This window comes from Tauraco erythrolophus, chromosome 10 (genome assembly GCF_009769465.1).
Source record: "Tauraco erythrolophus isolate bTauEry1 chromosome 10, bTauEry1.pri, whole genome shotgun sequence".
Taxonomy (NCBI): Eukaryota; Metazoa; Chordata; class Aves; order Musophagiformes; family Musophagidae; genus Tauraco; species Tauraco erythrolophus.
Window position 1 is genome coordinate 25021098 of NC_141474.1, and position 13319 is coordinate 25034416.

The window sequence follows — 13319 nt, forward strand, 5'->3', positions numbered from 1 at the left end:
GATCGGCCCAGCATGGAGGGGACGCGGCGCGCCCTGCTTAGCCTCGCCGCCGCCTGCTGCTTGCTCTGCGCCCTGCCAGGTACCGGGGGCGGCCGTCCGAGGGGTACCAGGGCGGAGAGGGGCGGCCCGGGGGGTCCCGCCGGTCTCGCCGCGGCGGGGAGCGCAGCGCCGGGAGCAGCCGTCGGGGCAGCGCCGGGGCCCGGGCTCCTCCGCCCGCTGGCGGGGCTGCGAGAGGAGGGTCTGGGGAGTCCTTCCCGGGGACGGAAACCTCCGGGGACCGGCGCCGCGGGCCTGGCCCCGAAACTCGGGCGAAGTGCCCCCGGGCGCCGTCGCCCCGGCGGGCGCGCAGGTAAAGTCGCCCGGGGATGCTCGCGGGGGGGATCCCGGGCGAGCCCTGCGCCCAAGGCAGCAGCGAGGCCGCCCGCCCTGGCCTTGCCCATACAAGGCAGCTGCGGGCAGCGCTCTCCCCGCGGGCGCTACTCCCCCGCCAGCGGAGCGGGGCCGGCTTCACCCCCCCGGCCCAGCGGGGAACCCGGGGGGATGCGAGCCCGGAGGCGCTCGGCCACCAGCATCCTGCCCTGCAAGCCCCGCGGCTCCCACCCTGCAGCTCTTGAGTGCCTACGAACCGCCGCTGAGCTTCCCCCCGAGGGGAGCCCGGACAAAGCCCGAGCTCTGCCGCCTCCCTGCAGGCACGGGGCGCCCGTCCTGTCGCGCTGCGGGAGAGGAGACGATGCTGGTGCCCGGGGACGGAGCAGGAGCCAGACCCCGGCCCCGGGCAGCCTCTCCCAGGCTGTTTCGGTTCGGCTCCACGAGCAACATGTCCCCACGTGGGCAGGCGCCGTCTGCAGCGCGGCGCTGACAGCCCCGGCCACCGAGCCCTGCCGCGTGGCTGGGAGCGTACCCCGAGCCGGGGGGCTGTCGCCGCCATCCCCCACCCCCGTGACTTTGGCAGTGACAAAGTCCGAGCTGGTGTTTGGGGGCTTGCCTGGGGCTCGGGAAGCAAACATGTTTCCTCTTCTTTGTGGCTGAGAAAAAAAACCTTTGGCCAGAGCCTGATCAGGTCACCACGGTGACAGCAGCAGTGGAGACGGAGGGGTGACACAGAAACTGGGTTTCTAACAACTAGTTGGCTTGGCAAAAGTAGCAAAGGTGCCCGCAGGGCCGAGCCCTGGCAGCAGGAGCAGCGCCCAGGCTGAGGTTTTGAGCTCCAGATGCGATTTGGCCGGGTTTGAGGCTCAGCACGGGGAAACAGTCCCAAGCCAGCCCCCTTTATGTGGGCAAAGCCCTGGGGAATGCTGCGCTCCCCGTGCGAGGGTGGCTGCGCTGTGCTGGGGTGCGGGGAGGTGACCAGCTGTCGGCAGAGGAACAACTCGGGATTTCCATCACCGAGAGGAGAAGGAGCTCAGGGCTGCCCTGGCTGCGCTGGCCCCCGAGTCTTGCAGTGTTTCCTGCCCCCTGCACCCTGGGGTACCCCCAGGAGCCCCCTGCCCCAGCTGGCTCATAGGAGCCCTCTCCCTGCAAAGTGCAAGACTCAAACTGCTGGGACATGCCAGAATTAAAGCTGCACTGGATTTTTCCTGGCATCTTTCATGCCTAGCATCCCTCACAGCCTCAGGAAATGGTACCTATGCAGCTGGCCTGGCCCTTGTCCTCATGGCTTTTGGGTCCACGAGCTAATTCCAGCCACAGTTGAGAGAGCAAATGTTTTGTGAAAATAGATGGCATGGAAGATATGCCAACAATAAAAAACTGCCCCATAGCAAGCACAGCCTTTAATGAGACACCAGAGAATCCCAGCAGGACAGTGATGGAGGAAAGAAAGGTTCATCCGAAGATTGGCCCCCAAGGTGACAGTCCCCAGACAAACCTATCCAAAACTGGACTTGGACTTGTCCCAGCTCTGCAAGCTGGTCTCTGCCCTGCTCTCGGCACAGATCCCCTTTGCCCACCTTGTCCGGCAGCGCCTGTTCCCGGTCCCCGGCCGGGTTTACTGCAGGGCCGCAGAGGGGCTCTGGCTGCCGCATCCCCTGTGCTCTGCTCACTCCGGCCTTTCAATGCAGCCTTTCTTTGCTGCCTGCGGAAATCCACTTCCTCCAGCACCATTAGCCTTATAAATAAAATCCCGGAGTAATTTTGGTCTGGGCATTTTGCTGCCTTCCCCTCCTGCACTGAGCTGCCTCGCAAGCGGAGGGGACGGTGCGGGGCCCAGAGCAGTGCGAGCGCATAAAGCCCTGACTGTCGGCGCCCAGGGCCGTGCACACAGGCGGGCAGTGTGTCCGCTCGCAGAGCCCCACGGCTGATTTGCCATGATTTTTTTCCCCTTATTTGCCTAGGGTGAGGGGGAGCGGATGGACCCAACCCCACCCTGGCTGATGGCTCCAGCTCTTCTGCACCTAGAATTGAGCCACAGCTCAGTCCTCTCCTCAGAGTGATACCTCCAGCTGTGTAGGGTATCCACTGACCCTGTACCCTCTGCCCAGCCCCATCATGTCGTGCTGCCAGTCTTTGATGCCATTTCTGCACGTGCTCTTCCCTCAGCCCCTGGTGCGAGCTGGATCTTGGCTCCCTGCTGCCCTTCCAAGGCCTGACCCTCTGGGCAGGAGCGGAACATTCACCTCCTTCAGCTCCCTTGGCCCCATCCCTCCAGGCAAAGGGGAGCAGAGATGATTCAAAGCAGAGAGGCCCCTCTCCCTCCTTTTTTTCACCAAGACCCTCTGGGTGGGCAGAGGCAGTTTTTGCTGCAGGGGCTTCCACAGGCTGCTTTGTGGTAACACCGGCATCCTTCATCCTCATTAAACTCTGTGGAGCAGCTCTCATAAGGCTCAGCACCGCTGGGGTCTGGGACCATGTCCTGAGGCCTGTAGGGCTGCTCAGGGCAGGGCCAGGGGATGTGCTCACCCTGCATGACCCAAACTGCCGCTGCTCAGGGCAGGATGTGTTCTCCAAGCCCTGGAGCCCATGAAACCACCAGCCATGCAGCTAGAAGGTCCTGGGGGCTGCTTAGGGCTGGGCAGGTTTCCTGATGTCCAGACTCCCTCCAGCTCATGCCACACTGCACTGGAGACCAGGCTCCCTGCTGACATGGGCTGCTATTAAGGCAACTGGCTAATTAACTTTCTCCTAATGACATGAGTACTTCCTCCACTGCAGCTGTAACTCCCGAGTTAAGCAGAGCCAGGGCTGGCTGATGCTAGAGCTCCCTGCTGTTGCTGTATTATTGGGGTTACGCAGCCCCAGAGAAGGGCAGGCTTCCCAAGTCTTGGGTGCTGTGCCTGTCGCCAGCAGCCTCTGAGCAAAGGAGTCTTCATCAGAGCTCAATCCCTCCTCTGAGGAGCAAAGCAAGCAGCGTGGGAGCCTCCTGGGCACCTTCTTGCCAAGCAGGGTGCTTTGTAGCTGCATGTGGCCAATGGAAAATAACTGGCTGGTGTGACAGTGGCGGCTGAGCAAGGCAGCCTGCTCTCCCCTTTTGCCCTGCCATGGGAATTGAGGATAAGCCCCCTCGCCTCTAAATGCAGGATCAGTGATAGGGCTTCATCCAAACCCGTGGGAAAACAGTTTCTTGCACCTCTCCCCACCCTGTCTGGGTGGGGAAGGGCTCATGTGGCAGGGCGAGGCAGAGGTGCCACCCTGGGGTGTTGCGTCCTGCAGGCGGGTGCTGGGGCTGGGACTGCCCCCCTCCCCAGCTCAGGCTGCAGCACCGCAGCATCCTCCGGGCACGTCTGTGCTGTTTTATGGGTTTTCCTAGTACTGAAGAACCTGTGCTTGGCATTTATGGCGCTGTTTCCAGAGCTGCTCATCTCTGCTCTCGCAACTCTTGCTCTGCCATGCCACCATCGGCTGGTTGACCCTGTCCCAAAGGCAGTGCCATCGAATGAGGTGGTAGCACTGGCTCCTCTTTTTGCTCCCCAGGGGTTAAAGCCTGAGGCCCAGCATCTGCAGATGCCCCAGGGAAGCATCCTCCTGCCTGCCCGGGCAGGTTGGGTGCTGGGCTATCTCTCCCCAGCGCTGCACTCACTCCATGCCCCGTATCTAATCTGAGCCCCGTCTCGTGCTCGGCTTGTGGCCACCTGCCTATCGGGCTGGAAGGAGCTTCTCTGTCAGGAGACCTGGTTTCTATTCCTGTCCCTTACCACAGCCCTTGCTTTGCAGTGTGCCTGGCTTGGCTGCTTTCCAGGGCTGCACTGGGTGCTTGGCATCCCCAATTCAGCCCCCCCCTCAGTTTTGCTGCCAGCGCAACAGGGCATGACTTAGCCTGCAGAGGCCACATGAGGTGTGGTGAATTAACTTGCTGCTGGGCAAGAGCTCTGCTGTGGTCTCCAAGTGGGCTGCAAGGTCCGATCTGTCCCTGCGTCCCTTGCCTGGACTCCTTGCAGCAGACGGAGCCAGTTCAGCCTCTCTCTGCCGGGACAGGGATGGAGACAGTCACAGCATCAGCCCTGGCAGGGAGAGCACTGGAGCTTGCAGCAAACACAGCCCAGTGTCATCCTGCCTCCATCGACGTCCTGCAAGGTATCAAACTGGAGCGGAGTTTACAAAGCAGTTGCCCTTCGTACCGGATCTGTGTCTCTGAGCCTTGCTTTCCTGCAATGAGCGTGTTTGCTCTACAGCATCCCTGGGTGCATCTGGCACCTACCTGAAGGGCTGTAGAAATCTCTTCTGCCACTTGTTTTTTTTTTTTTATTTCAAGCTCTGAGTTAAGGAGAAGAGGTCAGGCTTGGCTGGTATCTAATCAGCAGCTACTCCAGTTCTGCTTTTAAACAAAATGAAGAGCCTTGGCTTTAAATCCCACTATATGGTTTTATTTGCATTTATACTCAAGCTCTTTTTCCTTGAAGAGGTTGTTTAATTACCGTTGGTTGGTAACCATAAAAATGCAGTAACTGGCAACAAAAGATAATTTCTACACTTAATGGAGTACTTTGCCAAGCAATAGGATATAATATAATTGCTTAAATACATAGAGGTTACAGCTTATGCTGTTACTTTTTAAACATTGTATTAATTTTGCATTTACTAGATTGTTTGTGACTTGAGCTGTTACACTTAAATGGAAATTGAATTCAGTTAGTGCACAAAAATAGCATTTTGGAAGGGTTTGGGTGCCTTTTCAATGAATCAGAGTAGTGATTTGACATGCATTCTGTAGGAAGCTGATTTAAGTGAGGTGCTATCCGCAGACAGTGACAGTCTGCACAGCAGACTATATCCGCACCAGGAAGTCCTGCTCCCACGGGCACTTTTTCTGAAATCCTGAGTGAATCCTTTCTCATCTTTGCGCTCAGCTCTTGCCTGGGTCTCTGTGCACCTCTTCCAGCAGTGACTGCAGCCTGCACTCTGCTGTCCTGCTCTCCCTCAAGCCCCAGCAGCCAGCTTGCCACTGACTTCCTTACCTTATGTGGCTCTTCCACATCTTAACCTAAGAAGGATTTTAGAAATGGTGGTAAAGCCTATAGATTGGAGTCAGATTTGTGTTGACCCTCAGGGAGCTCAGGCTGCTGTTTCTGGCTGAGATAGGAAAGAGGGTGCAGAGGATGCTGCTAGGACTGGGGCAGGAGGGTTGTGGCAAGAGCTCGTCCACAGGCTGGTCCAGCTGAGGCCCTACTCTGTCTCGTCTGCCTTGTTTTATTCTGAGAAACAAATAGACGGTGGGTAGCTGTTGTGGCAGAGGATGGAGCAGATGTCCCCACTCTGTGTGGCTGCCCTGGCACTGCAGCGTTGCTCCGTGCTGGTTGTGAAAACCTTCCTCAGCCCCTCACTTGGCCCCAGCCCTGAAAGTTGGGTAGGGAGTGCAAAGCAGGAATGGTCCCGTCTCCTGCAGAGCTGGCTTCCTTCGCTCTGCGCCATTACAGCATATTTATACCGTGTCTGCTCTGGTCTCTCGGGTTGATGCATGGAGGTCTCAGTGTCATCATGCAGTGCTGGAGGGGGTCGGAAGCTGTAGGCTGATGCTCAGAGCTCGTCTTATCTCGTGGAGCTGGGAGCGTTTCCCACCCTTGTCCAAGACAGGGGCTTCTCAGCTGGCTGCATCGCTCCTCCCTTGGGGCCGCTCTCTTCCTTCGCCCCTCTCATTTCCCAGACAGAGGTCACTGCAGTCAGCCCTGTCTGATGGGAGCTGCTGCTCCAAATCCACCAGCCCTGCCCTAATGTGGTCTGAGACCACTGGTTCTCACCACGCACAGACTGCGCCTGGTGGTTAGCACAGACTTGGGGCAGGAGCAGGGCTGTAGCCAGGGGACCACTAGCCAGCTCTGCTTTAGCAGGCACTGCAGCGTAACCAAAGCAAACCCACTCTTCATTCCCCATCAGGGAAACAGAGATGCTGTTAGTATCAGAGCTCTTGCTTTCAGCTGGTCCAGCTTCTTCACTTGCAGTACAGTCCTAGTTGCTTTATTATGGATCCAAGGGTGACTGCATCTTCACCAGCTGTCTTGGGGTGCTGCAACTGTCAGGCCTTGGAGGATCCCAGGGAAGGTGGAGGATCCACAATAACTCCTTCTTTTTCCATCTGAGGCAAGAGGAGTCTGGTTCCCTCTTGTCTGCAGGAGCTGATGAGGTCAATGCCTTAGCCAATGCGGCCACAGCCTCCCTGGCATGTGGCACAGGAAGCAGAGCTCCTCCAGGAAGACATCAGAGTAACAAGCTCTGACCTGTGTCTCTGTAACTAACTGATGAACAGCTAATAACATCATTGCTAAGTGGCTGGAGCAGCAGCAACAGTGCTGGAGCTGTGGATTTTCCGACCTGTCTGGCACGAAGAATCCAGAGCAAACCACAGTTAGTTGGACCCTGGAGGATCACAGCTGGTGTGGGGTTTGCTGGGTCTCATCCAGCACAGCCAGCTGCAGCAGCTTCACAGCAGAGCCGTGCTCTCCCGGACTCTACTGCAGGGTTTGCACTGGAGCTGAGTGGAATGGGTGCCTGTTTGGGTGATAAAACTGTGGGAAACAAAGTTGTGGAATTGCAGCAACGATGTAGCAAATCTTAATGCAAGAACCTGTGGGGAGTATTTTTATTTTAAAACAAAACTTGCACGCTTAACATTCCGGCACTCACACCTATGGTATTTACCCAGGTGCTTTGCTTGGTGACTTGTGTGCTGGCTTTGGATGTGCCCTTACCCCTTAGGAGCTGACAGACAGACAGCCTTGGTGATCTTTTGTCTGTCTGTCCCCGAGTGATCAGGGTTTACTACTCACTGTCCTTTGTTCCTTTGCCCATCTTAAGACTCTTGCCTTGTTCTCTATCTTCCCACCATCATCTCTTAATGGCTTGAGCCCTTTTCACAAGCTCTCCTTTGTTTCCTGAGCTGGCTGTGCTGTGATGTGCTGGGCTGGATGACCTGCTAATCCAGGTGCCATCATCTCCTGTTTTACACACCACAGTGCTGTGTTACACCAGCATAAGCCTTTCTGCAACGGTTCTGCTACATTCCTGTGGGATGCAGGGCCAAAGCAGCCCATCTACCCAGGCACCGCTTCCTTGGTGGTCATGGACACCTGGCAATTCTGCAGAAAGGAGCTGTGTGGCTACTTACAGAGAGAAGAGCTCAGGGAAATACTACTCCCACTAGTTCTCCCTCTTGCAGACAGCGGGGAGCTGTGTGTGCAGCCTGTCCTTATTCGCAGGGTGGGGGGAGCTGCTTGTCCCCACAAACCCTTCTGCCCCACAGCACCACCTGGCAGCAATGCCAGCTCCTGACACTGTGTGGAGGTGCCCCCACGTGTAGACTCGTCTGCCTTCCCCCTGGCTTTCCTTTCCTAGTCAGAAACTGGCATGACTGTTTCAGAGTTGCTCAGGCCTTTGGGCAAGACGGCTCTCCCCAAATCCTTCCTCTGCATGACCCCAATCACAACTTGCCACCCCATGGGAGGCTCCCCCGGGCACAGGCCAGCTATTCAAAGCAGCACGTAGCCAGGCTTGCCACTGGCCAGGCACCCAGCCACCACCTTTCCTGTTTACCCCACGGTGACAGTGCAGCTCTGTGTGCGTCTCTTGCTACGCAGGAGCAGGTAGTCGGGTGTTTACAGAGCGAGCATCTGCCAGTGCCCAGCTGGGATCCTTCAGCATTGCCCAGTGCGGGCCCTGGAGCTGCTGGGATCTCGCCCAGCGGGCAGCATGCTGAATAGCAATGCTGGGTTTAGGGCTGGAAATATTCCCATGAAGAGCTGTGAGCTTTGGTGCCTGATCCCAGGAAACGCAGTGCTCAGGTCTTTTCCTTACAGGTGTTACTGGTGTAAGCATATCCTACACCTTAGCTCCATTTCAGAGAGCAGCTTGCTTTGTTTAGAGGCACATTCTGGCCACAGACAGCTGGATTCAGGTGAGGCCAAAGTGAGCATCACTTACGCCTCAGTCTTCATGTTTAAGTTGCCCCAGCTGGGGCTCCCCCTGAGAGCTCGTTCTCCGAATGTGCCGAGCGGAGCTGTGCTGCCCGCTTGTGCGTCCCTCACAGGAGCCCTCCTGGGACTGGGGCCCCGGGCTGGGGAAGCACAGCTCCGACAGGCTGCTTCGAGGTTTTGAATTCTCCAGCTGGTCAGGGTACTGCGAAGGTCTCTTGAGAGAGATGTATTGTGTCTTTTTTTAGGGCCTGTTAAGTGCTGTAGCTGGAGAAGAACTCTCATAGCTATGTCCATTCTGAAGAGCTTTTAAAAACTGCTGAGATTTCCCCAAAGCCTTGGTACGAAGTGGGCTGCTTTGTTGGTGGATGAATGTTTCTTGGTTACGGCATCTGCCTCAGATGCTTCTCCACTCTGGAGAGAGTGGGCATGAAGATGGATTTTCTTCAGTACCTTTATTTTTTTCTGTAGTTGGCTCATGACTCCTCTGTGGCTTGGGTAGAAACTTGAACAGAAAAGGTCAAAATATTGACCATGTGATTTTTTTAATTGTCTGGAGAGTCCATGCTGATGTGGCTACATTTCTCTGTTTTCTTTCTGTTTACACCCTAAAAAACCCTCACAGGATCCATGTTTAGGAACGGGCAGTGTAAGAGCCTTGTGGTTTTCCTCCTCCTGCATGCTGTCACACCATCTAGCGGCTGTGGATCCAAGGGGGATCCTTGCTCGCTGCAGGTTCCTGCTAGGAAAGCTGGCCCTGTTTGCTGTAGTGGGAGGCTGAGTAGCTCCTCCTTCCTATGACAACAGTTGCACTTTATAGTGATGATGTGTTCATAAATAGCTCATGAAGGTGGCTCCCAAGGTACACCACCAGCCCTGTTAGATGTAGTACTCTCTTGCTACCCGTTTCACCCTTTCCTCTAGCAGCAAGCCCACGCTACTACTTAGACGACTGGTAACATATGCTTTACCCTTGCCAGCCACAGACTTTTTAGACATCACTTTTCTGCACTTCATCAGGTCAGGGGAGCTAGAGGATCTACTTCTACTTTTTTCCCACTTATATTTTTCCTGTACCACTTGTGACTCTCTCAATGAACTGAGGAAGACTTAACCTAGGTTTGTCACAGAATCAGGTCTCAGGTGGTACTTTTAAAAAAAAAAACCAAATCCTCTAAAAAGTTTTAAGAGGTGCTCCAGCATAGAGGGGTTAGTGATGCTGACCTCACAGAACAGGAGCACAGGGCTTGATAGGGAGGAGGGTGAATATAGGTTCCCTAGAGCATGTCTCTGCCTCAAAGAGACCAGGAGCACAGAGGAGCCATTTGAACCTCTTCCCTAAGTGTGAACCTGTGCTGGATTTGGAGTTAAGGGGATAGAGAGGTTCAGTTCCTGGTCGCCTCCTCTTCTGTTTCTCCTCTCAATGTGAGATCTGACAAACTTCTCAGCATTTCAACTCTATTTTGTAGGAGAGGGACAAAAGACAGCAGAGACCTTGGTGACACCGTCACTTTTCCTTAGCACAGTGCTAACTTCACATCAGCCAAGGGAAGCCTCTGACTTCAGTCCAGTGACTACTGCCATTCCCAAGACAAGTCCGGAGAAAAACTTGACTGCTGCAACACTCAATGCCACTGGAGACCACACTACGGAGACAGAGGATGCCTCCATCCCTACCACCCCCATGGGAAGTACCAAGGCAGAGAGACTGCAGGCTTCCACCACTGCCAGCCCTGAGGACATCACAGTTACACAGCATGAGCACCACAACATGAGCTTGTCAGTCAACAGCAGCACTGAAATTCCCTCCCCTACCCCGAATGCCAGTACTCTGGAAGAAAACCAGCCCAACCACGAAGTCACAGAGCCTTTCAGCATGACTGAAGAAATGGATGACGCCAGCAGTGCAACTCCCACGCTTCCTCTGAACAGTGGGCCAGGTGAGGTTTTACCTTTACTGCCTGTGCAGAAGGTCCTGCCCTAAGGATGCACAACCTCGGAACTTCTGTGAACTCTCATGGGAACTGGAGAGAGGAGAAAAGGGGGATGAGCCATTAAGCATGGCCAGTGCAGTGGGACTGACTTGCAGAGGTGCTGCTAGTTCAGCATCCTCTTTGCAAACCCTATTAATTACGATATTAATTGTGCTGGCTGCTTTCTCATGAGGACATTGATTGTGTGCAGAGAAGTCCTTTATATAGCTCATCCAAAACAACATGCTTCAGCAGTGCTGCCCAGCTGCTCTTCCTGCATCAGGGCTGGGGGCTCAACAGGAGCCTTCCCTGCTGCCTGCAGAACTGGGGCAGCACACCCTCCCCTAACAGAAAGCATGGAGAGGGGCAGGCACAAACATCAGCCTGTCCATCCCTGGGCAACCATGGGATCCCCTACCCTACCTTCAGGTCCCTCTGGGCAGCGTGGGGACTGGCTATAGGGTCTGTGATCTCAGTCTCACCCACCTTGGGGCCTGCCAGGCCGTCACACACCCCTGATGCCAGGCAGATACTGACTGGCCATTGATTTGCATGGTGTTCATGCACAACTGCATCCTTCGTCCTGGCTTGTGTCACAGGGTCCTGCAGTTCTCTGACACACAGACACAGCCTCAGGAGATGCTGCTACCCAGTCCCTGGGCAGCTCCCTTTGTACTCCCTGTAAGGAGGGATGAGAGACCTTTCCCAGTCTCCTGCTATGGGGTGATCTTCAGCTCTGTGCAAATCTGTTTCAGGCTTCTCTGCTTGTCCTTTGTCCCCAGAGGACAAGACTCGTGAGGCCAGCTGAGGTTGGCTGACATTGCAGATTGGCACAAATGAAAATCAAGAGGACTTTCTAAGCACCGCGGCTTTATAGTGTGGCTCAGCTGTGGCTGCGCTACAAGACCTGCTTGTTTTCCAAAGGGTTGTCAATAAGCTGCTTTTCCTGTAGTCCCAGCAGTCTTCCTCACAGCCTTGCTTCCATATCGTCCAGTCCCACAGAACAGTGCGCTTGCATTTTATCCTTTCAAATAACTGCTTGTTCTTGTTTTGCAGCAACAATTAACAGCTCTCAGCTGGTGCCTTTGGATGGGCAGACTGTGGAGCCCACAGCAGCAAGGTCTGAAACCAGGCCAGGAACGAGCCCTGTGGGTGCCACAGAGGAGAGCACCATGGAGCCCAGAACATCCCCTGCTCCCATCTCCACCGTAGGGAGCATGTCCTCTGCTACCGCCTCCAGTACTGTGACAGCGAGACCCCTTGTGACCATCTCCACATCTACCAGCACAGCTGCTGTCCCCACCAGCGCATCTACACTGGAGCAGCCATTAGAACCCATGCACGAGAAAGCTTCTGTGTTGGATGTTGGTGATGATGAAAATCCAGGTAAATGCTCTGCTTTTGTCCCTGCTCTCACAAAACATGGCAAAGGGTTGGGGCTACCTCATGTTGCCTCTCAGTTGTACTGACCAGAACCAGAAAAGACAAAGCTTTGCTACTTCAGCCTTTGAAGGCTCTCCTTTGGCCTCATTCCCTTGGTATCCTTGCAGAGCTACCCAGTTCTCCTTCGGCTGATTCAACGAGGGCTGATCCCTTGGTAATCACCGTGATCTCTGTCTTCATTGTCATGGTGGGCATCCTAGGCCTGGTGGGCTTCTTGAGATACCGCCAGCACAACAGCCGCATGGAGTTCCGGCGCCTGCAGGACCTGCCCATGGTGAGTAGTGCCTTCAGCCCAGCCTGACATGGTCTGGCTTGCTACTGGCTGCTCTGCAGTTCACCTTCTACTACATTAGCAATACTTTGGTTATTTGCAGCAGCAAGAATGCTGATCACAACTCCTGTTCCCTCTTAGATCCCTCTCCTTCCATCCAGGGTTTGAATCAAGACCGCAAGTCTCAAGGTTGGCCACTAAGGAAACTCTCTGCCTTCCCCTCATTCTGCAGGGGAATGCTAAGAGGTTAAACAGAGAGAGGAAGAGGAGCTCCATCCAAACTTCCCCTGAAATTACACCTGCCTAGCTTCTCCTCCTGTATTCTGATTGTTTGCTTTGTGACTATGACAATGCAGATTTTGTGCTCTGTTCTGGCGAGGTTGTTTGTCTGTCTGTGTTTGACCTTTTGAGGATATAAAAAGATAGGAGGGTTTAAGAGGCTGGATTAGCTCTGGGGAAGCTGCAGCTAACTCACTGCACTTTTTGGAACAGAGGAGTACCGATTCCCTTCTGCAGCTAGCAAGCAAGCTGGTGCTGTTTCAAGCTGAGTGGAGTTTTCCACAGCCAGAGTTTTCCACACCCCTGCAGTAGGCAGGTTCTTCCTGCATACACCTCTTCTCTCCAAAAGCTGCAGCAGGAGGGGAGAGTGACAGTCCAAAGATCCAGGAATTGCACAGGGATAGCTTTAGGTGGATTGCTGGGCAGATGGCCACACAGTGACAGTGTGGATGAGAAGGCTGTGCTGCCTGCACAGCACTCTTCCAGGCTGGGACTGTACGCTGTTGTGCAGACATCTCATTAAAGCACACTATTCTCTGCTTCTAGGATGACATGATGGAGGACACTCCTCTCTCACTCTACAGCTACTAGGCAACCAGGCTGTCCTCTGCCTGGCCGGCTGAACTTCCCAGAAGAGAAGGCCTTGAGGACTTGGTCCCAGACGATCTGCTGAGGAATGAGGGGCTGTGATTTGCACACAACTGAAAGATCCTTTTCAGATGGCTTTTGGTTTTAGACATTTTACATAGTTCAATGTTGAAGTTTTTATGCGGGGAATCAGAGCCCAAGTCTGGCCCTTTCCTCCAGGCTCTCCTTGAAACAATGCCCTGAAGAGGTGCCTCCTCCTTTTAGTGTGGTGACCAATTAGCCAAGACAACCTTTGCCATCACATTCTGCATGGATCTCTTCTGTCCATCTTGGCAGCTGCTGCTTTCAAAGGAGGCGGGCAAGTAACCCATACAAGAGCTCTTAATACTGGTGGTGTCAGCACAGTGCTAGCAAAGGAGACTGCTGTTT

General features: G+C 54.9%; 1 protein-coding gene across 1 annotated transcript; it reads left to right on the forward strand.

The window, feature by feature from the left end:
- The first annotated feature begins 12 nt into the window (after window positions 1-12).
- LOC147528193 (uncharacterized) lies at window positions 13-12893 on the forward strand. Its single transcript, XM_086617842.1, has 5 exons — window positions 13-79; window positions 9806-10276; window positions 11366-11695; window positions 11860-12026; window positions 12849-12893. The coding sequence occupies exons 1-5, from the start codon at window positions 13-15 to the stop codon at window positions 12891-12893; spliced, it is 1080 nt and encodes a 359-aa protein (XP_086473968.1).
- Window positions 12894-13319: the final 426 nt, after the last annotated feature.

What these genes read in the sequence shown, in the direction of transcription:
- LOC147528193 (XM_086617842.1), top strand. Translation starts at nt 13, where the DNA reads ATGGAGGGGACGCGGCGCGCCCTGCTTAGCCTCGCCGCCGCCTGCTGC. An exon ending in CTTGCTCTGCGCCCTGCCAG is followed by an intron (nt 80 to 9,805) that starts GTACCGGGGGCG and finishes TCTATTTTGTAG; the next exon opens with GAGAGGGACAAAAGACAGCA. An exon ending in TGGTGATGATGAAAATCCAG is followed by an intron (nt 11,696 to 11,859) that starts GTAAATGCTCTG and finishes GTATCCTTGCAG; the next exon opens with AGCTACCCAGTTCTCCTTCG.